This window comes from Desmodus rotundus, chromosome 9, assembly GCF_022682495.2.
Source record: "Desmodus rotundus isolate HL8 chromosome 9, HLdesRot8A.1, whole genome shotgun sequence".
NCBI lineage: Eukaryota > Metazoa > Chordata > Mammalia > Chiroptera > Phyllostomidae > Desmodus > Desmodus rotundus.
The window spans coordinates 105,751,517-105,774,342 of record NC_071395.1 but is presented as its reverse complement, the minus strand read 5'-3'; the positions used below and the strand labels follow the sequence as shown (position 1 = coordinate 105,774,342).

The following is a 22,826-nucleotide window of genomic DNA, read 5'->3' as shown; positions in this document are numbered from 1 at the left end:
AGTACCCCCCCCATCTCTGCCTCCATCCTCACATCTCGTCCTCCCGTGTGTCTGTCTCCTCGCATGGTGTCCTGTAAGGACTCCAGTCCCTGGGTCAGGGCCCACCCTAATCCAGCATGGCTTCATCTTACCTAATTTACTCTGCAAAGACGCTTTTTCCAAAATAAGGTTGCATTCTGAGGTTCCAGCCAGACATGAATTGGGGGGCGGCACTCTGCAACCACCTACACCCTTCTGCCCAGGGTACCTACGACTCCTGCTTTTCCCAGCATACACCAGTTTCGCTTGGTTTCGGTAAAGCGCATAGAACGTGGGCTTCTGCATCAGGGCTTAGTCCGCCTTCCCTGGACGGTCAGGCCCTGCACTGAAAGGTCCTCCCGTGCGGTTGCGGTGGCAGCTCTGGTTTGTCCGTCTCCGTTGCCGTGTAGTATGCCGTTGCATGGCCACACACTGGGTTTTTAAAAACCTTTTCTCCTATTGATGGAGTTTCCAGTTTTTGCTCTTATGAATACTGCTCAGTGAACATTCTGGTACACTTTTTGATTTCCTTTTATTTAACTGCTGATAACTCGACTATCAGGGCAGGGAGGGCTTTCTGAGATTACTCTGTGCGACCTTATAATTTCAAATGGGAAAACTGAGACCCAAAGAGGCCCAAGTCTGCCCAGTGAGTTGGATGGTAGAGCAGCGTCTGGAGCCCAGTGCTGGTCGTGCCTGCACTAGTGACCCGAGCAGTCTGCCGTGCCGCCCCTGCTTCACCAGTGTTTCAAATGGCGGTCTCCAGAACCGGCACCGGCCTCACCCTCGAACCCGATGCCTTCCGTTTCCCCAGCAGTTCCTGCAGAGCCCCCACCTGGCCCCCCACTCAAGCCACGACTGACCCCAGACCCGATGCCCCAGGAGCCAGCCCACTCAGACCTCTTGGATGCTGCCTCCTCTTCCTCTTCTTCCTCCTGTCCACCCTGCTCCCCAGAGCCTGGGAGAGAGGCACCAGGGCCTGAACCAGCGGCGGCTGCTGTGGGAAGCGGTGTGAGTGGGGAAAGTGGGAGTGAGAAGGGGCGCCTCTACTGCCCCACGTGTAAGGTGACTGTGAACTCCGCCTCCCAGCTTCAGGCTCACAACACAGGTCAGTGAGCTCCACCAATTGCAGATGGGGGAAGGGGAGGGGCAGGGAGGCTGCCCCTTAGCAGAGGTGGGCAGACTGGAGTTTCTGGGCACTTTGCGGAAGGGCTTACTAACTGGGCATTGTGCTGAGTTGTTACTGGGTGGGGCATCTCAGGTCATTCTACTAATGCTTGAGGAGGGGCAGTTGGGAAGAGAAGCAAGAACTGGAGGGTCACTCCAGATGATAGGAGACACCTCATGTATCTCTCTTTAGGCCAGACCCAGAGGGAGGGGCTGAGATGAGAGAAGGCAAGCTGACCGGTTACACTGCAAGGCCTTCCTTGGGGCAGGTTGGCTTGAAATGAGAGAAACTGTGGGAGGACCTGGTGGAGATGGGAAAGAGAAATCTCATGTGGTGGCAGGGGGTATATATGCTGAGCAGCCTTACGGCTAAAGGGACAACCAAGCTGATCTAGTTTGGAGGGGTCTCCGCCTCATTGCAGCCTCTCTTCAGTGCTGATAGGCCGTCTTCTTTCCTTCGACCAGGAGCCAAGCACCGGTGGATGGTGGAAGGTCAGCGAGGGGCTCCCCGTAGGGGCCGGGGCCGCCCAGTGCCCCGGGGAGGAGCTGGACACAAGGCCAAGAGAGTGACTGGGGCCCGCGGGGGCAGGCAGGGGCCTAGCCCCCCTTTTCATTGTGCGGTCTGTCAGCTCCAGGTCAATTCAGAGACTCAACTCAAGCAGGTGGGAGAAGGGAGGCCGGGACTAGGGTTGGCGTGAGGGAGTGGGACCCATACCAGGGGGAGAGGAAGGAGGTAGGCTGAGGAGAGGAGGTGGGTAGAGCAGGGCCAGGTGGAGGAAGAGGAGCCAGGCTAGTAGGTCAGTGGGCTCCTGGAGGGCAAAAGCCAGTTCTTATCTCCCCTTCCCAGGGCCACTCCAGCGGGTGTCCAGTATATGTAGGTTTGTTGTGTGAATCATGGGTAGAGAAGGATGAGCTAGTCATGGATGGTGGGGTAGTTGGGGGTCCTTGGGCTTCCTCATCTTGTTCCCAGTCTGTCTGTCTGTCCATTAGCACCTGAGCAGCAGGAGACACAAGGACCGCCTGGCCGGGAAGCCCCCCAAGCCCTCCAGCCAGCACAGCAAGCTGCAGAAGCACGCAGCGCTGGCTGTGAGTATCCTCAAGGTATCTGTCTCCAAGCAACAGGGCTGGGAGCCCAGTCTAGTGGGGGCGGGGAGGGGGGAGCTGGAAGTGGGGGCCAGCTGGGGAGCTAAGGCAGGAATAAAGCCGCTCCCCACCTCTTCTGAGGGTGTCCAGGCAGAGAAAGAGCTGGGGTTGGGTTTTTAGCTATCTTGGGATCTGCCCGGAGGAATTTCCGGGGAGGTGGGCCTGGGTAGGAATCTCAGGGGCAAGAGCAAGGGGTGGGCGTGCCATCTCCTAGAAACCATCTCTGCCTCCACCCAGCACAGCCTCCTCCAGTGGCCCATCGTGATTCTCCTCCTTCTGGGCAGGAAGACAGGTGGTGGAGAAAGCCTTTTGGAATGAGTGTCTGGGGGTGGGAAGGGAGGGGGGTTTAGGTTTGCAACCCTAACAGACATGTTTATCCTGCTGCAAAAGGCCCAGGGACGGAGCTCAGGACAGGGGGGTTTTCCAGGGTCAGGCTGTGTCTAGTCCTCTCTCTCTCCCCTTTGCAGTCTAAACTGGCCTTGCAGAAGCAACTCACCAAGACACTGGCAGCCCGCTTCCTGCCCAGCCCGATCCCTGCCACAGCCGCGGCCATCTGTGCCCTGCCAGGCCCCCTGGCCCTCCGGCCTGCCCCCACTGCAGCCACCACCCTCTTCCCTGCTCCCATCTTGGGCCCAGCTCTATTTCGCACCCCAGCAGGGGCTGTCCGCCCTGCCACGGGACCCATCCTCTTCGCCCCCTATTAGCCCTTTGAGGGAGGCCAGGGCTGCCTTCCCAGCAGTCACTCTCCCCAAGATGCCTTGGTTCCTCCATCCTCCGGGGCATGTTCTACAGCCTAGGGGCTCCTGACCAATTGAGGTGGAGCTGGGCTAGTTCCAAGGGCAGCTGCCCCTCATTCCATCTGGACTGGGGATTCAACTAATAACCCCTGGCCCAAGGGCCACCCCCTCCCTCAGCTCTCTAGCCTTCTCCTGCTAGTCCTGGGCTCCCCTGCATTTCCCAGACTGACTTAAAGGGAGCAAACTGAGAAATCCCAAAGGTCTATGCAAAATCCTAGCCCCAGCCCCACGGTGCTCTCATTTCACCCACTCAAAACCCATAGCCACCTGGCCAAAGGCCCTAGAAACCTTAACTTCTGGCCTGGGGACAACTCTGTGACTGACTTCTACTCCTATGCTCTGGGGAGGCCCCCCCACTCACTGGATTCTCTGGAGAAGGACTGGAGATGAGGGGTGGGCTGTCAGGCTGGAGTGGGTTCAACACTGCCCAGACGAGAGGACCCTGGGGGCATGGTAAAGACTGGAGGGAAAGGGTGCTGAGGTGGGGTTCACCGTGGCAGGGGATGGTGCTGAAAGCTCTCGGGTGTCTTCATCGCTTGAAAGGAATGGGGTTAGGCCAGGGGTGGTAAAGATGATGTTCTGCCTGGGCCCAGTTCTAACAGTGAAAGTAATCAACCCCCTCTTAGCCTTTTCCTGATTTTTCCTGAACCCCAGCTCTGGGGTGGGGAGCACTGGGTCTTCCCCAGACTATGGATCCAGCCTGAGCCCCCCAGGTGTCCCAGACAAAGAGCCTTCCTCTCTAGCTCTTTACCCCAAACTGGTCCCCAGCACTAAGTTCAGCGTTCCCTCCTCCCAGCCAGCACCCCAAGCCTCCCTCACTGTGAAGCTGAGTGTTGGGGTCCAGCCTGACCACCCTACAGACCCAGTAGCCTGCTGTCAAAATCAATGTCACATCCCCTGTCCTGCCCCAGCACCGCTCCCCTCACCCCACAATACGGGACTTTGCCAGTATCCAACTGTATATTTTTAAAAAGATATTTGCAACCAGAGATAAGGGGGGAGTGGGAGGGAAACTTTTTGATAACAGTTGTGGTTTTATTGTGTCCAATGCATTAATAAATGAACATTAAGCCCAAGCCTGTATATGCCCCAACTTCACTCGCCCAGCCTTGGGCCGCCCGCCCCCGCTCACCCCTCCTGCTTTGAGAAGGTGCATGCATTGGAGGTGACTTGGCTGTGTCCATTAGAAGCACAAAGTGGCCACAGGAAAGTTGTGGGTCATAAGCTCACTTTATAGCATGTGGAGAGAGTAACCACCCTTCCGAGCCCCAACAGATCTATCAGCTCCTGAGAAGCTGCTACTTGTATGCCTTGTTCTGTTGAGGCATCTGAGGTAAGAAGGGCAAGAGGAGCACCTTGTCCAGCCTTCACCATGGCAGCATATTCACTTATAACAGGAAATTTATAAAGTCCAGCTTTTCGCTGAAAACAACCATAGGAGGGGGGTGAAGACCAGTGGCCATGGGTGTGAGGTTCCCCATTGGGCACTAAGCAGCCATTCTGGCAACTAGAGTGGAGAGTGCACTCCTGTCCCCTGGCGGTTGTCAGAGGGCAGTGTCCCAGCCTCCAGGGCGGGTGGGCATAGCACCTTGAAGAAGGAGAAGCAAAGGATACGTACACACAGTCAGATGGCCCGAAGCCATGGGCGTTATAAAATCACAGGGCTGGAGTGGATCTAGGTCACCTAAGAAACTCCTGTCACCCTACAGATGAGAAAACTGAAGCCCAGGGAGGGGAAAAAGCCTTGCTGTGTCACAAAGCCAGTTGGTGACTCAGCCCTGTCATCATCCCATTCCAACTCAACCCATGAGGCCCACCTGCTCTGTAAGTAGGAAGAGGAGGCAAAATGAGGGCGGGAAGAGGTCAAGTGGAATAATCACACTGCCCGGGAGGCTGGCTTCTTCCAGCCAAGGTACAGACAGGAGGAAGGTCAGGGTGCTGGCGGAGGAGGCACCCCTAACACCAGAATGCACACACACTCGATACCTGGATGCCCTCTCCCTGGAGTCCAGGCTGGTGCCGCGCGCACGTGTGTGTGTGTGTGTGTGTGGCAGAAGCCTAGAGGCATGGGACCCGTGATCAGAACCAGACCCCAGACTGGGCACTTTTGCATGGAAGCTCTGCTTCCCATCCAGAACAGGTGGAAGGGGCACTGACCCACAACTGCCCTAGGTCAGAGAGCGGCAGATGTGATCAAAGCTGGGGTGGAGGAAGAGGTTAGGGGCACTAACCTAGATTCTTTGCATTTCCTGGAGTTGGGAGGGAGCCAAAGTGGCCTGAGCCTAGAACAGCCTGGCTGCCTGTGCTAGTGGGGAGTTCCCCTTTCCCCTCAACCCATCTTCTAAAGCCCCAGAAGCTGGACTGGGGCTGGGAAGGTGAAGGAGGGATGACAGCTCTTCAGCCATCCAAGGAGCCGCTGCCCTTGTTCTTGCGGCTGAGGGGGAAGGCGGACTTGCTCTGGGGCTGGGTCATCTTGCTGGCCAGGTAGATGAAGGGCTCCAGCAGGGAGCGGCGGTCGGCCACAGAGACCTCCCACAGCTTCACCTTCTCCGACTTGGCCCAGTGCTGAGCCACATCTGGGTCCACACGCCGCTGCTCTTGCAGGTCACACTTGTTGCCAAGGACCACGATGGTGACCTGGGGGAGAAGGACAGAGTAGAGACTTGCGGACATACCACGGACCTTAGGAATGGTTGTGAGGGCTGGCCACCACCTAAGAGTCCTAGAAGGAAAGTCTCAAAGGCTGGTGTCTCATCTCTTCCTCTATTAGAAACCAGAGCATGTGTGTGTGTTAGGGGGACTTGTTGCTTTTTCCTCTCCTTCCTCTGTTCAGATTCTGACCTCCTCCTGGCCCTCTCTCCAGGAGTCCCACTACAAGCTCCGAGTCACCTATACCTGCTCGTTACTAGCTGTCAGTTCACTTCTGGCTAAGTAACTGGCGAGGAAGCCCCCCCCCACAATGCCTGCAGCTTGAAGAGGGACTCGAGAAAAGAAGGGCTTTCACAACTGAGAGTATGGAACCATTATAAAAACACTACCGGGGACTTCGCATGCTAGGTCAGGGACTGCTTAAACTTAGAAGCCTGTCCGGTTGAGCTGTCTCAGCATGGGGCCACCCCCATGGGTGAAGGCACCCTCTAGTGGCCTCCATCCCTCCTCCAGCTCCTAACCCAACTCCTGGAAAATGAGTGAAAAAATGGGAGGCCATGCCAAGCCTCCCAAAGCCAGCCCAGGGCTCCCTCCACTGGTACTCCCATCCACACCTCCTTCTTGTCCTTGGATTTGTCGATTTCCTTCTTGAGCAGCTCCACTCGCTGGAAGGACTCCCGGCTGTCTGTGCTGTAGACCAGGACGTAGCCGTCGGTGCAGGAGAAGCAGTGCCGGGGCAGCTCCGCCCCGTCCCGGAGCCCCCGGGTGTCGTAGAAGCGCACCTGCTCCCGCACGCCCCGGTCGGTCTCGATGGAGCCCACGTAGATGTCCTCCTGTGTCTCGATCATCTCAGAACCTGGGATCAAGTGAGAGAGCTTGTGTGTAGGGAGGAAGCAGACGGGAAACATGAGTGACTGAGTGTACCCTGACAGGTCGACCAGACAGGGAGGGAAAGAAACGTGGGGGCTGAGGAGAGGGGGCCAGACAGAGCCTGGCAGGCCTGGAACGATTCAGGGGAACCAAACATGAATCTCACGCTGTCATCGTGCTGAGCAAAAGTGAAACTTTGGAGCTTTTCCTCTTTATCTCAGATAGTGGGCTTCCTTCCCCCAGACCTCAGTGTCGTGGGGCTGGAGGGCGCGATGCACACACTTTACTCCACGGGCAGATTTTTAGCTTCTCTGTGTTATCAACTCCTACTCCTTATTCTTTAACTTCTTCCACCATTCCCCCACGCCCCACCCCCACCCCCCAACACTCACCCACTACATGGTTCCCGTACAGAAGCTGCTCCAGGATTGACGTTTTGCCCACAGATGCCTGGCCACACACGACCACCTTGCAACTCTTCCCCATGCTTAGCCTTCAACCTTGAAGAACAGAAGCACACTGGGTGAGGTGGGATCGACACAGAGGGCAGACCTGAGAGCCCGAGTCCTGAACTGAGTGTACGGTCTCAGCGGTTCACACTGTCCCCTGCACTAGTCAGGGTGCGTGTCAGAAAATACGTGTCTACGTCCACTACTGCACGGGGAGCTGTTTTACTCATCTTCATTATCCCCCGCGCCTGGCCAGTAACTGCTGGTACGCAGTAAACAACGTCATACAAGTGGGAAGAAAGATGCTGGTTTAAGTGAAACACGGGCGAGGTTCCTCTCTGTGCACAGGACTGAGGGGATCAGCTCCTGAAGGGAGCTTGTGCTCAGCTTCCTCTTTTTAACCGTGACCCCACGGAGAAATAAACAGAAATACTATTTTGCGTGGATATGTCTTAAGGTATTCTTCCTGGTGAACAAATAACGAGTATTTTGCTTTCCTGTGTGACTTATCTACACAACAATGAATCCCCTCTGATTCCTAGTCAAGTTCATGGCTAAGATGAAGACCATCTTAGCCATGGACTTGAAAGGAGTGAAGGAATCTAAGGGAAAAAAGGGGCTCCGGAAAGGAGACAATTTCTGCCGCCCTTGGATTGACAGACCCGGATGAGAAGGCTGAGACACAGAAAGCCCTTTCCAAAGAGGTCCCAGAAATCCCGAAGGCATCCCAAAACGCAGGTTTCCCAGAAGCACCCCAGACAGACTCCTCCCGAGAGCAAAGAGGTCACCCCCCACAAAGGTTCCAAATAGAAATCTCTCCGGAGGAAACTCCTCATCACCGACCCTCCTAACCCCGGCCAAAGGGCCCCATGTAGTGAGTCCCACGATTAACAGATACCCCAAGACAGACAGACAGCGGGGCTTTGGCTCTGCCACGTAAAGCGGCCCCGACGCGGTGGCCGATCCCGGCCTTACAGCTCCGAACTCCCAGGGCCCTGGCAGCACCCGGGCCGGGACCCCGGAGGCACGCGGGGACCGGGGGAGCGGCAGCACAGCCACAGGACTCCGGGCTTCCGGGTCGACCGGGCTCGGCCCCGCCACGCCCCCCCTCCCCCGGCAAGACGAATTCCTGCGGCAAAGAGCGGGCGCCGTCCGCCCAGCGCCCCCAGTGGCCGGCGGGGAAAATGACGGTCGAGACCCCGACTGGTGGTGCGCCGGGCACGGTACTAGGTTGTTTGGACGTGGGGTGCCTTTGTTGTTGTCTAGATGTTCTTTTTCTAAAGGCTACGATAGTACAGTAATAATTTATCCGATCGTTTAGTCATCAAGTGTATTGTGAGCGACCATTCTGTGCCAGGTACAGGACCACGTAGCTGGAAAAGCAATTGGATTAGACAGACACGGTAGCTGCCTGTTAGAATGCCACTGTCCAGAGGATCTAGGCATCTAATCCAAAAATTACAGAACAGCATGGTGGGAACTATTACGGAGGTGCTGTGGGAGCACAGAAGAGGGGAATTTGACCGGGGGAGGGGGCAGTGGACATCACGGAGAACTTCCGGGAGTAGGTCGTGTCTGTGTTAAGTTTGAAGGGCTTGGGAGGGAGGGTGGAGGAAGCATGGTGAAAGATTCACGGCATTTTCCTGGAACGACAAGTGCTTGGCTTCAATACTGATGGTAGAAAGGAACCGAACAGTCCAAGGCCTTCTAACTGTACCCTACCAGCAGTGGAAAGCCATTGGTAATTTTTAGTGAGATAACATGATCGATTTTTGCTTTTCAAAAGGTCAGTCTGGCAGAAGACTGAAGATTGGAGAGAGATGAGACTGGGGTACTGGTTAGGAGACTTGGTAGTATTCCAGGTTTTTTTAAAAAAGTGACGAGAGCCTGAATTGGGATGGAAAGGAGATAGATTTGGGAGACTTTTGGTAGGAGAATCAACAAGACTTGGCGATAAATTGGGAGTCCGGAGTGAGAAAGAGGGAGGAGTTCATGTTGTCTCCCATCTGTCTCATTCGATGACCAGGAGGAGAATGGTGAACCCATTCAACAAGATAAGGGGTTCAGCAGAAGAGAATCAAGTACAGCATCGGTTTTTTCTGTTGTTGAGGGGTGGGGAGAGCATAACGAGAGTTCAATTTAAATATGTTAAGCTTTAGGGACTTGTGAAACATCCAAAAGATACCAGTAGAGAGCTGGATATACAGATCTGAGCTCAGAAGAGTGGTCTAGCTGGGGACGCCGACGGAGTTGAGAGTCACCAACAAAGTTAAAGCTGTGGGTGTAGATGACGTGGCTCTGAGGCAGAGAACACAAGGGGGGAAGGCGGGGAAAGAACGCCTCCCGCGCTGGACTGTGGACTGAGCTATTGGCAGGCCCGGCAGGCGGTGAGTCTGTGCCCTCCCGACTTGGAATAGGGAGAGTAGGCACCTTGGGGAGGGCTGGACATGGCCTCTCTCTTCCAGCCCACTCGGCCGCTCCCATTCTCCCCTAAACTAAGGGTGAGTTTGGTTTCAGCTTCCTTGGCACTCTGATAGGCAGGGATCATGCAAGCAGCTTTGGACAATGGCACATAATTGAGGGAAGAGGATAAGATCCCTTTGAAACCCCTTGCCCCCTTATTATTTTAGTTCCCCATGGCTTTAAACTCAAAATCCCTCAATTTAACCTCAGAAAGCCCCAAGTTAATTCAAGTCTACACATATTTTTGGTTTGGGTGAGGTACCATAAGGATGATTAGGCGGTGTCCCTGCCCTCTCTAAGTTCCCAATTCAGACTGCATTCAGCAAGACGAGCGTGCTGAGCAGGGCGTTTTATGAGGGGTGGGAATACTGGGGCACTGGGGCAGGGACCTCACCCCAGGAGCTGCCTTATAAACTTTAGGGCAGGGTCTGGGGCGCTGTGCCACTCTTCCCAGGCCTAATGCTGAGATGGCACTCCCAGGCGGCTGACTTGAAAGCAGCATCATAAAAGGGTCAGCATCATTAGGGTGATGAACCAGTTGGTGCTTGGAGATCCAGAGGGGGATGAAAGGCGCGGAGTGAAGCCGTCCTGCGTTCCCCTGGCTTGGTTGGGCAGGGCTACCAGGGGCCGATGAAAACTAGGGTCACCGGACTCAAAGTGTCTCTTCTCGTTTTTCTCGGGAGGAGGCTGTGGACACACTCCAAGGTCGGGAAGGTAGTACTGGGGGGTTCTTTCCCTCCAAAGGCCTGGGTGACCGGGTCCCCACCCAACTCAGTCTCCCCTGAACCTTACAGAAGACGCTCTCGGATTGGAAGTCGCTATGGCAACGAAGCTCTCGGAATACTGAGGAAAGCCAAGGCAGAGAGAGGAGATACCCTCCTGGACCCCCTTTCGACCCATAGTTAAAGTGGCGCCTCCCACGTCCAGGAACCGTCCCTGGGGTCCCGCCGCGGCGCGGAGACCGCTGTGGACCTCCGGGGACGGGAGGCCACTCTGGCCCCAGGCGGAGCCTCTCGCTGGTAGACGGGCCCGAGGGAGCCACTCTGGGCGCGGCGCCGCGGCGCTGCTCGATGCTCCGGCCGGAAGTGCTCCGCACCGCCGGCCTCCCACCCGGCTCTCTGGTCTCGGCGGTAAGATGGCGGCTGCCGCGGAGTGCGATGTGGTAATGGCGGCGGCCGAGCCGGAGCTGCAGGACGACGAAGGGGCGAAGAGGTAACCAGGTAGCAGGGGAGTGGAAGGGGCGAGCTTCGGCTCCGTGGCTCCGGGTAACCCGTCCCCGCCAGGATGCAGCTCCTAGCTAGGGGCGATGCCCCGCCCTCCGCGGACCCCCCCCCCCCCCACACCGTCCCACCCCACGCTCGCGAACCAGTCCGGATGGACCCCCTGAAGGGGCGCTCTCGGAGGTCGGACCTCCCCTCCTGCTTCCGCTTGGCCAGGGAGCTGAGGCGTCGCGCCCTTCTCCTGCAGTGAGAAATGTCGTCCCTACGGTGGACTTGGTCTTTGAGGGAATTGGAGGTCTGTAGCGGGGTGGGGGAGGCGGCCCGGCGGCAATGACACCTTCCTGACGTCATCCCCGACCCCCGCCTTCACTTCTGTGCATTGTTGTCGATCAGCACTTGGCATCTGCATAGCCCTGCTCTCCTGGTTCTTTTCTGCACTAATCATATCCCAGCGTGCACTAGTCTGGGTCCGAGGCGACCATTATTGACCTGGTCGCCTCCTACCCCCCGCCCCCGGTTACCCCAGATCCAAAACGAGAGAAGGAAGGAAGAGTGAGGGGCTTGTTTCATGCTTCTACACGTCAAACTCTTCTCCCTCCATTCCCCCCGCACCCCCCCCCCCAAGTAATATCCTCATTCCTCCCAGGCCTGCTGTGCCTCCTTAAGTTAAGCAGGAAGGAAGAAGGCAGCTGCTTGGGCGCTGTTGACACTGCTGGGCAGCTGCAGTGGCTCAAGATTGCCAGGCGGGACTAGCCAGGGGAGCTGCTGCTGAGTGCGTGTTTTTCGAGAACACTCTGGATTCTGGCTACAGCGAAGGCAGGTTGTTGGAAGTGGGTTTGGAACACAGTCCTGGGTAGTCGTGCTCGTCCTATTCCTGAAGCAAGATGAACGAAAAGGTTCTGGAAGTGTAGAGCCTCTTTCGTATCCCCTGCAGATTGCTTGATTACAGGCCTCTCAGGCTCCTTCCCACGTGTTTCCTAGCTTTGTACCAAGCCCGTTGGGTCTTCAGTCTGGGCGACTTGAGGTGGTGATGTAGAATTAGTGCGTGAGATCTGAACTTGGGATCCTGAGGGGTTTTGCCATCGAACTTGGAAACGGAAGAAGTGTTCGGTGAGGGAGGAGGAGTCGACGTGGAGCGTAAGGGTGGTCGCTGTGGCCAGTGTTCCCAGTTCCTGACCTGGTGGGAGTGAGAGACGAGGGGTAGCAGGCCCCTGGGATGTCGGAGGAGTCCGGATTCCAGCGTGCAGGCTCGTCTCGTGTTGGCGGCCGAGTGGCACCAGAATGTTCGCGAGATAGGACCTTGGTGCAGCAGCCTCCGCACTGGAGTTCTTGCTAAGAAAGAATTCAGAGCCAAGACTCGAATACAAGTAAAAGTGTGTTTAGAACGTCATGGAGGTGGAAGTGAGCTGTGGAGGAAGTGAGCCAGCTGAGCGGTGTGGACTCAGGGAACAAGTTACAGGTGCAGAAGGGCGGCCCCTGGAGCTTAGGGGGGAGAGAGGCAAGGAACGCACCCGGGGAAGGAGGCAGGGAAAGGCACGGGCCTGCTCCAGAGAGAGCTGCTCCGGGTCCTCCCTCTTGAGGTCGAGGATGGATCGCAGTGGAGTATTCGTCAGTTTTCCAGGTGTGTCCTAGTCATGGTCTCCGCTGACTAGGACGGGGTCATGAGTCAGTGCAGCTGGTCCCGATGTCAGCCGTGGCTTCCCTTGTCTGGTTTTGCCGCTTTTCTGGTCCTGGCGCTGAAGGACAACTGAGGCCTAGATCCAGTTGATATAGGTCAGAGCCTCGTGGTCTTGGGGGCGTAATGCTTAAGGGCCATTCACCAGCACCCAGGGGGAGGAAAGGTTACCCTGGGGGCAAGGTTCTTATTTTCCCAGTTTTGCCTATAGGCACCCAGGGCTCTTTGCCCTGGTGACCTCCTGTACTTGGCCCATCACCTGTGCTTGGTTCGTGTCTGTCCAACTGCCTACCACGCTTGGTTTTGAGTTTTCACATCGGCCTTAGTTCTTTCCAGGTAGAGTTGAGCATCATCTGCATCACTAAGGAACTGTAAAATGGGACATAAAGCCGCCGCCAACACAGAGCTTAAAGTAGTTGTAAGGGTTAACTTCACGTGAAGAGCCCTGTGGTTCCTTGCACTATAAATAGGGTCTTGGCTGTACGTAACTTAAACTCATTCTACTCAGGGTAAGTATCTGATGTAGGGACTATCCCTACTTTGGGTTCCTCTTCAGAGCCCCCTATTTAAAGCAAGTCCTTTTCCTTAAAAAAAAAAAAAAAAAACAGCCTTAGAGAATATTTTATCGTAAAATTACAGTAAGTGAACCTGAAATATTAAGAAACATAGAACTGGCGATGCTGTAATGTGCCTGCATCACCCCAGACGTGACGTTTGGTAGCAGCACAGCCAAATTAGGGAGGGTGTTGGCTTCTGTTAGCCGCCTTGTTTCATGGAATTTAGGGTGTCGTTGGCTGTGAACACACAGTACAGCAGACAGATGATGTATTACAGAATTGTACACCTGAATATAATTTTATTGACTGGTGTCACCCCAATAAATTAGAGGGAACAAATTAAAAATAAGTAAAATTAAAAATTTTAAAAAGATGTCATTGATTGTAAAATGCACAATTGTTTCATCTACCACTAAGAAAAAATAACTACAAATTTAATTATGAAAAATGCATTCTTATTAAATAGACTTACAGTTACACATATTTATGTAGATCTCTTTTAAACATAATAAAACATAGATGTTTATTATATTCCACTTGGGTGAACAAATCACCAAGAAAATAGAGAAAGAAACAACAAAAGTCACAGTTTGACTTTCTGCCATCCTTAGGAAGGATCTGTTGGGAAGAAGCAGCCTTGCTTATGTGTGGTTTTCCAGTGCTGAAAATGGAGTGGGGAATTGAGAAGTTTTGGAGAAAGGTTGTTTACGTTTTTTCATGTATCTGGGAGTCTTCCTATGAGGCCGTAGCAGAGGGCAGGGACAGGAACATCCCTATCACTGCCCTTTCCTACCTGGCTCGACGTGCCAGTTGGCCAAGTTCACATCTCTAGTGACAGTCCTGCTACCAGTTCACTTGGGGACGTGAGAGTTGGTGGGTGTCTCGGGTTGATTTCTGTGAAGCCCAGCGAGGACTTCCTTGCATCTTGGCTTACGGGCCTCCTGCTGCTGCTGAATTGTTTCCGTTCCACGGCTGGGGCAGCATGAGATGAGCTTGCAGGGTGCTGGACCTCATGGTTACAGCACTTTGAATGGCTGCAGGTTTTACTTCCTTAGCTTGAGTGTCTCTAGAGAGAACAGAAATGGACTTTATTTTTTTGCCTGTCACTCTTAACAGAGCTTTTTTCCCCCCACAGCAGCTGAGAGGCTAAAATAAAAGATGAGTTACTTGGCACTCCAAAACAGATCAGTGTGCTGGACATGATTATTTATTTTTCTTTGCTCACCAGAACAGATAAAGCAACTCGTGAGCCAGAGGGCTAAATTTCATGCGATTTGCGTTTCAGCTGACTTAAAGCCTTACATTTTCCTGGAAGGTGCTGATTGCTTTACCTAATTTTTGAATACCTGTCTGAATGAAGGCCCTGATCACATTTCCTGTGCTGGGAAGCAGCGTGGTCTCCACAGGTCTTTGTTATGGTAAAATGTGAGGATTTCAAGTTGTTGGCTAATAGAGGAGCCGCTTCTGTGTCTCCTCACGGACCTGGCGGGACTGGACGTTGAGGTTTAAAAAAGCCAATGGGAGCCACAGACTGAGGAGCAAGGACGTCCTTCCCTGATTCCATGAGCTGATAATTCCTCTGTATCTGTTTTCCTCACGGATGCACGCGAGAACAATTATTTTTAGGTCCTTTTTTAGTACCTAGATATAATAAACGCTTTACGGGTTTTGCCTTTTGTTTCTCTGTTCCTGCCGTTGGTGGGAAGCACTGAACCCTGAATCCGTATCCCAGGATTTGCTGTAGTTGCTGTTTACTGTGGCTTCTTGGGACGTTTCAGAGTTCGAGGGGCTGCCTTTCCCGTCCCCCTTCTTCTCACCCTGTTTTCAATCCTTAGGCGTTTGTCCCCCTGATCTTCCTCTGGAAGTTCCAGGGCAGACAGCTAGACATTTCAGTAAGCCTGCAAGTTGAATGGGAATTTATCTTTGACCTTGAACCCAAATCAGTGAGAAACACTGCTCTCACTTTCATTTTTGTTTTGAGGTCAGAGATGAAGAAGTGGGAGATGGGACAAATGAGTCGTGGTTAAGGGAGGGGTAAACCTAGAAATGCAGAATCCTGAATACCAGCAAATTAGTTGAACCCCAATACCAACAAGTGGCAAAATTATTAAATAATCCTAACTGGAGTACAGGAAGGAAGGGTCTCCTTGTTTCTTATTCTCTAATTCGGATCCGCATGCTAACCACAGCCAGGTAAATTGAGAGCTATTTTTTTTTCCAGTTTAAAACCATAGTTTATTTTTAATAGAGCTATTTTAATAAAATGTTAGGCCAGTGAGTGGCAGTTGCTCTAAGGTCTAGTCCATTCCCAACGACCAGAACTCTGATTGGCTTAAAGCCCAGCTGTATTGTACATTCCAGCCAATCAGTGATTAGTGTAGTCATTGAAGCTAGTATTTTAAGTTTTAAAAAGCTGACTGAGTATTGGGCACTTGCCTTTGCTTTCTTTTTCTAGGACTTTAGAAGATTGGAGAACAATGGTCAGCAGCTGCCTAGGTGCCTTGTGGTCTGACGCAGAGTCCCTCTGGGAGCCCATTTCTCCCTTACTCCACTAATGTTTGGTCCCCTTTCTCCAGTGCTGAGTGATGTGGAAGTTACTTAGAGGTCATTCCAGGTATTCTTTTGAACTGTCTGAATTTCAGCAGTAAGGGCAGGAATCAGAGTGTATGTTATCCCAGTTGTCTATTTGTTTTATTTGGTTGGCAATTTTTTTCTCCTCTAACCAGATCAAAATGGCATTTTCCTGTGTTTTACTCCACCATTGGCAGGGGTATGAGTGGTTTGAGAATGATAATATGAGAAGGAATATTTGACTTTTAAAGTCTAATTCTGAGACCTATTCTTTTGGCACGTAACTTAATGTTTGTGTGGGGAGGCCAGACTGCCTGATTAGCAACGCGTTGACCATCTCTTGATTCTAATACTAAACTTTGGGGCAGGGGGTTGAGACACGCAGGAAGGGCCCTCTCTTAATCTTGGAGTTTCTGTCCTGAGAGTTTATTCTCAGTTTGCTCTGAGGCAGTCAACCACCTGTTGAACTAAGGAACCTAGAAAACTTTGGAAGCAAAATACTAGATAATTCAGATTCCCCACATTGGTTCCCATTTCTACCCCCCCCAACCCTCCCACCCTCCCCCAAAAAACCCCACAGAAAGCAGCCTTTTTCTTAGTACCTTAGTTCTGGATTTTTGATGGGTGCTAGTGGTATCTATCTCTTTTGACTCTAATATTAAACTTTGTGGGGGAGATGTCACAGAATGGGGAACCAAGGAATAGGAAATGATGAATTTTGGATTATGTTATGCAAACAAGCCTTTGGCTAGTTCTATAAGGCTAGTACCTGGTATCCTCAGAGTGGCTCAGGGAAGCTGGTTTCTCTGAAGCAGCTTCTGGTCCTGTGTTCTTTCCCCAGGGGTAATTGAAGGTTCGGTAGACGCCACAGGCTGTCAAACCTCCCACGTAAGGAACTAGCACAACTCACAGCTGAAGCAGCTGTTTCTTTGGCCTGCCCTTCTGCCTGCACTGGTGGGATTTCTGTCCACAACCAGCTGACCGGTTGCTCGCTTTTCCCCTGGTGGAAGGAGGCAGAGCCGACTCCAGCCTGTTGCCTGATGCCCTTCCCTACTTAGGCAGTAGAGAGTGCTGCTGTCTTGTGTAGACTGTGTCTGTGACTCAGCTCCGTGCCCCTTGGTCCCTCTGGCACTGCCTCTCTTGAAGCTTCCACCTGAATATCTAGACAGAAAGATTTGAACTGTGTTTATGAGTTTGTTCATCTTCGTTGTGTTGCCTCTTTTGGCGGAGGGGGATGGCAGGTGTTATAATTGCGTTTTTGTGTTTTAAAATGAAAGCAGAATCTGTATTTTATAGGAAGTTGGATCAAGGAAGCTGGGTAGCTCACCTTTACCAACAGGTAACGGTTGGATGGAGCCCACCCGCCCCCTGTTTCCTCTGGACCACTGTGCAGCCTTTGTTTGCACTCAGTATGCAGGGCCTTTTGCACAAGCTCTCAGTCCGCGGACTTGTCCTAAGACACGTGTGGCTTCTGCCTCCCTTTGTGAAAGTCACATTGCCAAACCATCCCTAAATTAGTCAGAAGATAAGAAAGAGAATAATATATATTTGGTAAGACCGAATCAAAAAGTCTCCTCTTTTACTTTCCTCTCTCAGGAAGGTCAGAGAGGTTGCAGCGTGGAACGGGCCCTGTGACATGCCATTGGGGACAAGAGGTCTCAAGCTGTGGGAAGGAGAAAGGAATTTCTACTCTGACACTGGCCAAGATCCCATGAATTCTGAAGGGTGGAGGGCATTTCTAGATCAGGCAGCTAGTAAATCTGACTGAATAAAAGAAATGGGCTCAACAATCTTAGAGTAAGGGTGGCATTTTGGAAGTAGTAAACATAGTAGGAATGCATAAAGGACACTTGTCTCACTGGCAGTATAAAGTAGTATTGTTAATAGATTGAGGGTAAGAAAAGGAAAGACATGTAAGGCTCTTCTTGCCAACAAAATAGTCTCCAAAATCAAAGGCACCTAAACACTCCTCTGTGCTAAAAAAGAGCATTTGGTCCTCAGTTGTAATTTTAGCAGTGCTAGATTTTTATTCTAAGAAAATGGAGGGGGGAAAAACGAACCAAACTCATTCAAGCTGCTGCGTCTGTTTTGATTTAAACTATTATTCATGCCATTGGAAGAGCTGAACTTTATTAAAAATACATTATTCTAGCCAAATGCTTTTTTAAAAGATTTTCTTTATTTATTTTTAGAGAGAGGGGAAGGGAGGGAGAAAGGGAACAAAACATCAATGTGTGGTTGCCTCTCCAGCGCCCCGTACTGGGGCCCTAGCCCGCAACCCAGGCATGTGCCCTGACTGGGAATTGAGCAGGTGACCTTTGGTTCATAGGCTGGAACTCAATCCACTGAGCTACACCAGCCAGGGCTAGCCAATTATTTTAAGTAAATAAAAGCAGTGTGGTATGTTTTTTGTCGTACAAATTTTTTTTTTTTAAAGATTTTGTTTATTTTTAGAGAGAAGGGAAGGGAGGGAGAAAGAGAGGGAGAGAAACATTGGCCTGCAACCCAGGCATGTGCCCTGACTGGGAACCCAACCCACGACCCTTCGGTTCACAGGCCGGTGCTCAATCCACTGAGCTACACCAGCCAGGGCTTTGTCGTACAAAAATTTAATCAGTATTTCTTAGGTTGGGAATGTCGTGAAGCCATGCTGATCTTTATTTTTCATGCGCTGAGATAGAATACACCTTAAAATGATACTCTGTGAGTGACGAAGCATCTCGTCCCTGTTTATCAACCTACAAATGCTTGTTGTATGAAGCAGTTCCGGAGTGAGCCCAGACATGCTGAGAGTGTTTAAAAACTACCATCCAAAGAATCCTGCGTTAGTGAAAGCTGATTAAAATTTCTGAATACCTCTCTAATTGCTAAAAGATAGACTAGTTGGCCTAAGGCAGGGATCTTAGCTTAAGTGTACAACTCAGAAGTATTTAGAGAGAAAATGGGAAATTTTTATGGGGCGTCTAATTTGGGGCACATTGCAATATCAACTATGGTGTTTTAATGTGTTTTTAATTTAGCTGAGCTGTAAATGTGCAAAGTCGGCTGGTAATCATGAGCCCAGTTGTCTCTTTGATCACACGATGATGCACTGCGCTAAGACCTGTGTGAAATGATTCCCTTGGCAGGGTTTGTGGAGTAATTAGCATCTGTGATAAATGAGTGCTCGGTTGGGAGAGAGAGACTGTACCTGCATGATCCGAGGATATACAGATTTTTAACACACACGTAGTGTAGAAAAGCAGGTTTTAAGAGCTGCTGTTTTCCAATTGATGGGAAGAACGAAGAAAAGATGTTTACATAGCAAAGCGAATGAAGAATGGAATGCAATCTCTCTATATCCATCTGAAGGAAGGCTGGCCCCGGCCCTCCAACCATGATCCTTGTTGTGGGAGGCCATCCCATCACACATCCAAAGAGGATAGAGTTTTGGGGGGGTTTTAAAAGATTTTATTTATTTTTAGACAGAGGGGAAGGGAGGGAGAAAGAGAGGGAGAGAAACATCAATGTGTGGTTGCCTCTTGCGCGCCCGCACTGGGGAACCTGGCCTGCGCATGCCCTGACTGGGAATCGGACCAGCCACTCTTTGGTTCGAAGGCCAGCGCTCAATCCACTGAGCCACACCAGCCGGGGGGAGGTTGGAGTTTTTGAAAACCTTTCTTCAGTATCTGTTTTCATAAGAATTTGTTGCTGGCTATTAAAGTGAAAGGACTGGTTTGGTGGAGGTAAAGGCATTTCCAGCATCTCTTGAAAAATCGGAAAGATGAAGTTTATTCTGCTTAGAATTGACCCAAAGATTGGGCGGGGAACTGGATAAATTAGTTTAAAGCTAAAAACCTTGAAACCAACAGGAACTGGAGGAATACACGTAGGACTCCAGGAGTTAGGAAGCCCCTGCGAGTGTCTCAGTTGCTCGTCCTTTGTTGGAGGACAGGTGGCATTGTCACCATAACCACTTCAGAAGGCCGTTTCTAAGATCCTCGTTGGAGCCACTTTGAAAATCTGAAAAAGAACTAGAGATAAAGGATAGCTGTTAATAGTGGCATCTGGTCAGTGATGGCCAAGTGTATTGTATATTTTGCTGTGGTATTATATTTCAGGGGTTGGTCTCAATTTTATTTTGTGGCCATAGAATATGCTCTATAGTTTAATTTAGTCCCTTTTGGAATTCTCTTCTGTTTTAGATGGTCCCGGCGAAGGCAGTTAATTCCTCCTTTCTGAGTACTGATGTGTTTTAGTAGATACGTATTGTACCTCACTTCACTTGCATATCAAATGAATTGACCTTGGCAGTGAGTGCAGTGACAGATGCCACCGCCAGATTGCCTTCAGTTCCAGTGTTAACCAGTTCTTCTCCTTCTTTTCCAGTCCCACGCCTTTGACATCTCATCCTTCAGCCCTTTGCTATAAGGGCAACTTGAACAAGCTTCAGCCCTTTCTCAGACTCCCAGGGCAGGACTTGAGTGGATTTGACCCTGGAATTGTTCCTGATGCAGCCTTGTTCAGTTCTTGCTGCTGCCATGCTGGATTCCAAAGATCCACTCTTTCCTCCACTGGTCTCGCAGGGTCAGGCCCATTGGTTAAAGCTTGTCGTGTATTTGGTGGGAGGTTCGAAATGGAGGAGGGACTCCACTTTGGGCATTGGACCTGGAGACAAAAAATAAGCATTACTCTAAAAGCACCAAGTGCCTATTGTTTAGGCAGCTGTTAATCAACCATGTTTCTATGAAAATAAGTCCTTTTCATGAGGCAGTTGTGTGGGAATAGCTAATTCTGGCCTGATGCTGTGCAGTGTGAGTTAAAAACATGGTAACTTGTCACAACACAATTCTTCTTGTTCTTTCTGCTGTGGGCTGACTCTACATTACTCGCTTTGTTTGCTCTAGAATGGAGTCTACTCACCATTTACTAAAATGAAATGCATTCCTCGGGGGAGGCAAAGTCCAGTTCACTAGGTCTTGCATCTTAAAGGAGCCCTGCTCTCTCTGTGACTAGGTGTTAGAACGTCATTTAGCTTATTTAAACCCAGGCTGCAGTTCTGGAGTTGGATTTTATACGTTGGGCTATTTGGTGTCTTAGCTGAAAGAAATCTGTCTTCATTGCCCAGGTCTCGTTCCTGGCAGCACAGGTCAGCTTCGAGTCGTAGGCCACAGGGAGAGATGGCTGTCGGAGAGAGAGCATAGTGTGGTGCGAAGTGCAGAGCTTTGGCATCTGACAGGTGTGGCCTGGCCTCCTGGCCTCAGGCCAGTTTTTCACCTCGAAGCCTTCATTTTTTCCTTTGAAAAATAGGAATACTGAAGCTCACGTAGTAAAGAATATGACATGTGGAAAGTACCTGGCCTCAGCGACTATTACTAGTCTTCCACAGACGCCATCCATTGCAGTTTTGCCGGGAGCCAGAGCTGAACCTGCTCTCCTCCGTGGGGTCAGTGTCTCACACAGGGGAGGACACCTCGCAGCGGCTCTACGGACCACTGTCACCAAGGCTGGCGAGCCCAGATCGCCGCCCACACAGCCTTCATGCAGGTGCTAGAGGCCTTTGCCTTTCCGCAAGAATGAGTGTGTGCTTAGCCACTCGCCAGCGGAAGGCATGGCTGGGCCCTCTCGGCTGCCGCTCTGGGCCTGGTGTTTCCTTTGACTTTGCTACTCCCTTTCCTCGCAGGAGTTTGACTCAGCCTCCGAAACCCTGCATTGCGGAAGCCCTTTCTTCAACTCACTCAGCACTGAAAGGACGGGTTCCTCACATTTTCGTATGGTGCCACAGTTCACTTCGAGGGGCAGGATGGTTGGTGTGCGCCGCGTAGAAGGCCATCGGTCCCCTCAGCTTGTAGTTGGGGGACCCTTCTTGAGGGCTTCCAACAGCACGGGGCCTCTTCAGGCATTGTGACAGACCGTCTTTCGGCAGGCAGAGGCCGTTCCCGTTTCCCCTCTCCCTCTATCTTCCAGCACTCTTCATGCTCGTAAGGCTTGCTGGGGCAGTCATGGAGCAGAATGGAAGGGGGCATCGCCTCACTAGAACCAGGGCAGCTTTGCTGGTTTGTATTTCAAAGTAGATACTTAAATAAACCACAAATCTCCCCAGTGCCAGTATCCCTAGAACCAAGCTGTAAACTCCCACGCCATCACCAAGGTTAAGAACAACGCACTTTTGTTTCCACTTCAGGCAGCCCTGAGCTCAGCTCGTCTCTGCCTGTGTGGAGGACAGGGAAAGACACCAAGGCTTCCTTATAACAAAAGTGCTCAGTCCTGTAGTAATGGTGCAGTAATCATTTTGGCAAAGAATTATCGTTGTCACTCAGTAGAATGACAGTAGATCGGTCAGTAGAATGGCTTTGGGTGTCTCTGATAGAGGGTACTGGGTGGTGGTTTCTTTAAAACGTTGGTCGTGTTTGAATTGGTTTTAGTTCCTTGGGCAGGAATATAATTCCCTATGATAAACATTGTTCCTTTTGGAAAGTACAATTTGTCTAATGGCACAGCTTCAAAAAATGTATCTTGGGTTAGGGTAGAAATTCTGATATTACCCAAGGTGCTACAGGGATGATAGAGGGGCAGAAAGTACCCATATAGGTGTGGTGGGCAGGGGGATACCAGTGGATGGGGCTCCTTAGAGCATGGCATGGCAGCCTGCACCTCATATGTCCCTGTCATCCAGGTTCTTGGTCTTTGCTGTCGTTCAACTCTGTTTTCCATCTTAAACACCAGTATGCTCTGCTTTTAACTTCTTTGCCATCTGCTTTTGTTCTGCTTGTCCTTCCAGTGACAAACGCATGAGCCACTTTTCAAGAGAATAAATGATTCAAACTCTAAGGCTGTGACCCACTTTACATTGAGCAGTCATACATTGAGCAGTCAGGTGCCCCTAATGAAAGTATCTGTAGGTCATTTTTTGTGCGTCTGCTGAAGCGGCAGCAGCTGCAGCACACTGGAAAGGAGGTGAATGTGTAAAGACTCAGTCTCTGAGAGAGAGCATCTAAATCTGGCTGTTGTAAGGACAATGACTACAGGTGGGGGTAGCAAGGCAAGGCAGGCGATGTGAGAGAGGTTTTCTCAGTTTAAAAAATAGCCTCTGAAGACCCTGGATTCTTTCATCAGCACCTCCTTTGGGTCCATCAGCCAGTCGAACAAGTCTGTGAATTTCTTCACCAATCACCCTGACTTTGAGCTCCATGTGCCAGGGACTCAGACCAAAATTGCCCCTGTGAGACTGCGGAGGTGGTTGCCCAGGTACGGGGAGTAACGTGATT

General features: G+C 51.5%; 3 protein-coding genes across 14 annotated transcripts in view; 2 read left to right on the top strand and 1 right to left on the bottom strand.

Annotated features, from left to right (window-relative positions):
• ZNF385C (zinc finger protein 385C) overlaps positions 1-3,917 on the top strand; it is a 51,297-nt gene extending 47,380 nt beyond the window's left edge. For 5 of the 10 annotated variants that reach the window (XM_053911387.2, XM_045189941.3, XM_045189940.3 and 2 more), the window contains 4 exons: positions 833-1,126; positions 1,651-1,847; positions 2,176-2,286; positions 2,796-3,917. In XM_053911387.2, the coding sequence (XP_053767362.1) occupies positions 833-1,126; positions 1,651-1,847; positions 2,176-2,286; positions 2,796-3,032 (839 nt within the window). In that variant the 3' untranslated portion in view covers positions 3,033-3,917. The remainder of the gene's footprint in view (positions 1-832; positions 1,127-1,650; positions 1,848-2,175; positions 2,287-2,795) is intronic. The other 5 variants (XM_053911392.2, XM_053911389.2, XM_053911386.2 and 2 more) reach the window with 5 other exon arrangements.
• Positions 3,918-4,092: 175 nt separating this feature from the next.
• On the bottom strand, positions 4,093-8,175 carry NKIRAS2 (NFKB inhibitor interacting Ras like 2). The gene is made up of 4 exons (XM_024553502.4): positions 7,992-8,175; positions 7,037-7,144; positions 6,389-6,630; positions 4,093-5,762 (listed from the first exon to the last, which is right to left on the bottom strand). The coding sequence occupies exons 2-4, from the start codon at positions 7,128-7,130 to the stop codon at positions 5,523-5,525; spliced, it is 576 nt and encodes a 191-aa protein (XP_024409270.1). The 5' UTR covers positions 7,131-7,144; positions 7,992-8,175; the 3' UTR covers positions 4,093-5,522.
• Positions 8,176-10,464: 2,289 nt separating this feature from the next.
• DNAJC7 (DnaJ heat shock protein family (Hsp40) member C7) overlaps positions 10,465-22,826 on the top strand; it is a 28,051-nt gene continuing 15,689 nt past the window's right edge. The window contains exon 1 of one of the 3 annotated variants that reach the window (XM_024553500.3): positions 10,465-10,768. In XM_024553500.3, the coding sequence (XP_024409268.1) occupies positions 10,692-10,768 (77 nt within the window). In that variant the 5' untranslated portion in view covers positions 10,465-10,691. Of the gene's footprint in view, positions 10,777-15,485; positions 15,623-22,826 lie in introns of those variants that run through there. The other 2 variants (XM_024553501.4, XM_045189935.3) reach the window with 2 other exon arrangements.

What these genes read in the sequence shown, in the direction of transcription:
- NKIRAS2 (XM_024553502.4), bottom strand. Translation starts at nt 7,130, where the DNA reads ATGGGGAAGAGTTGCAAGGTGGTCGTGTGTGGCCAGGCATCTGTGGGC. An exon ending in GTACGGGAACCATGTAGTGG is followed by an intron (nt 6,631 to 7,036) that starts GTGAGTGTTGGG and finishes ACTTGATCCCAG; the next exon opens with GTTCTGAGATGATCGAGACA. An exon ending in AATCCAAGGACAAGAAGGAG is followed by an intron (nt 5,763 to 6,388) that starts GTGTGGATGGGA and finishes CTTCTCCCCCAG; the next exon opens with GTCACCATCGTGGTCCTTGG.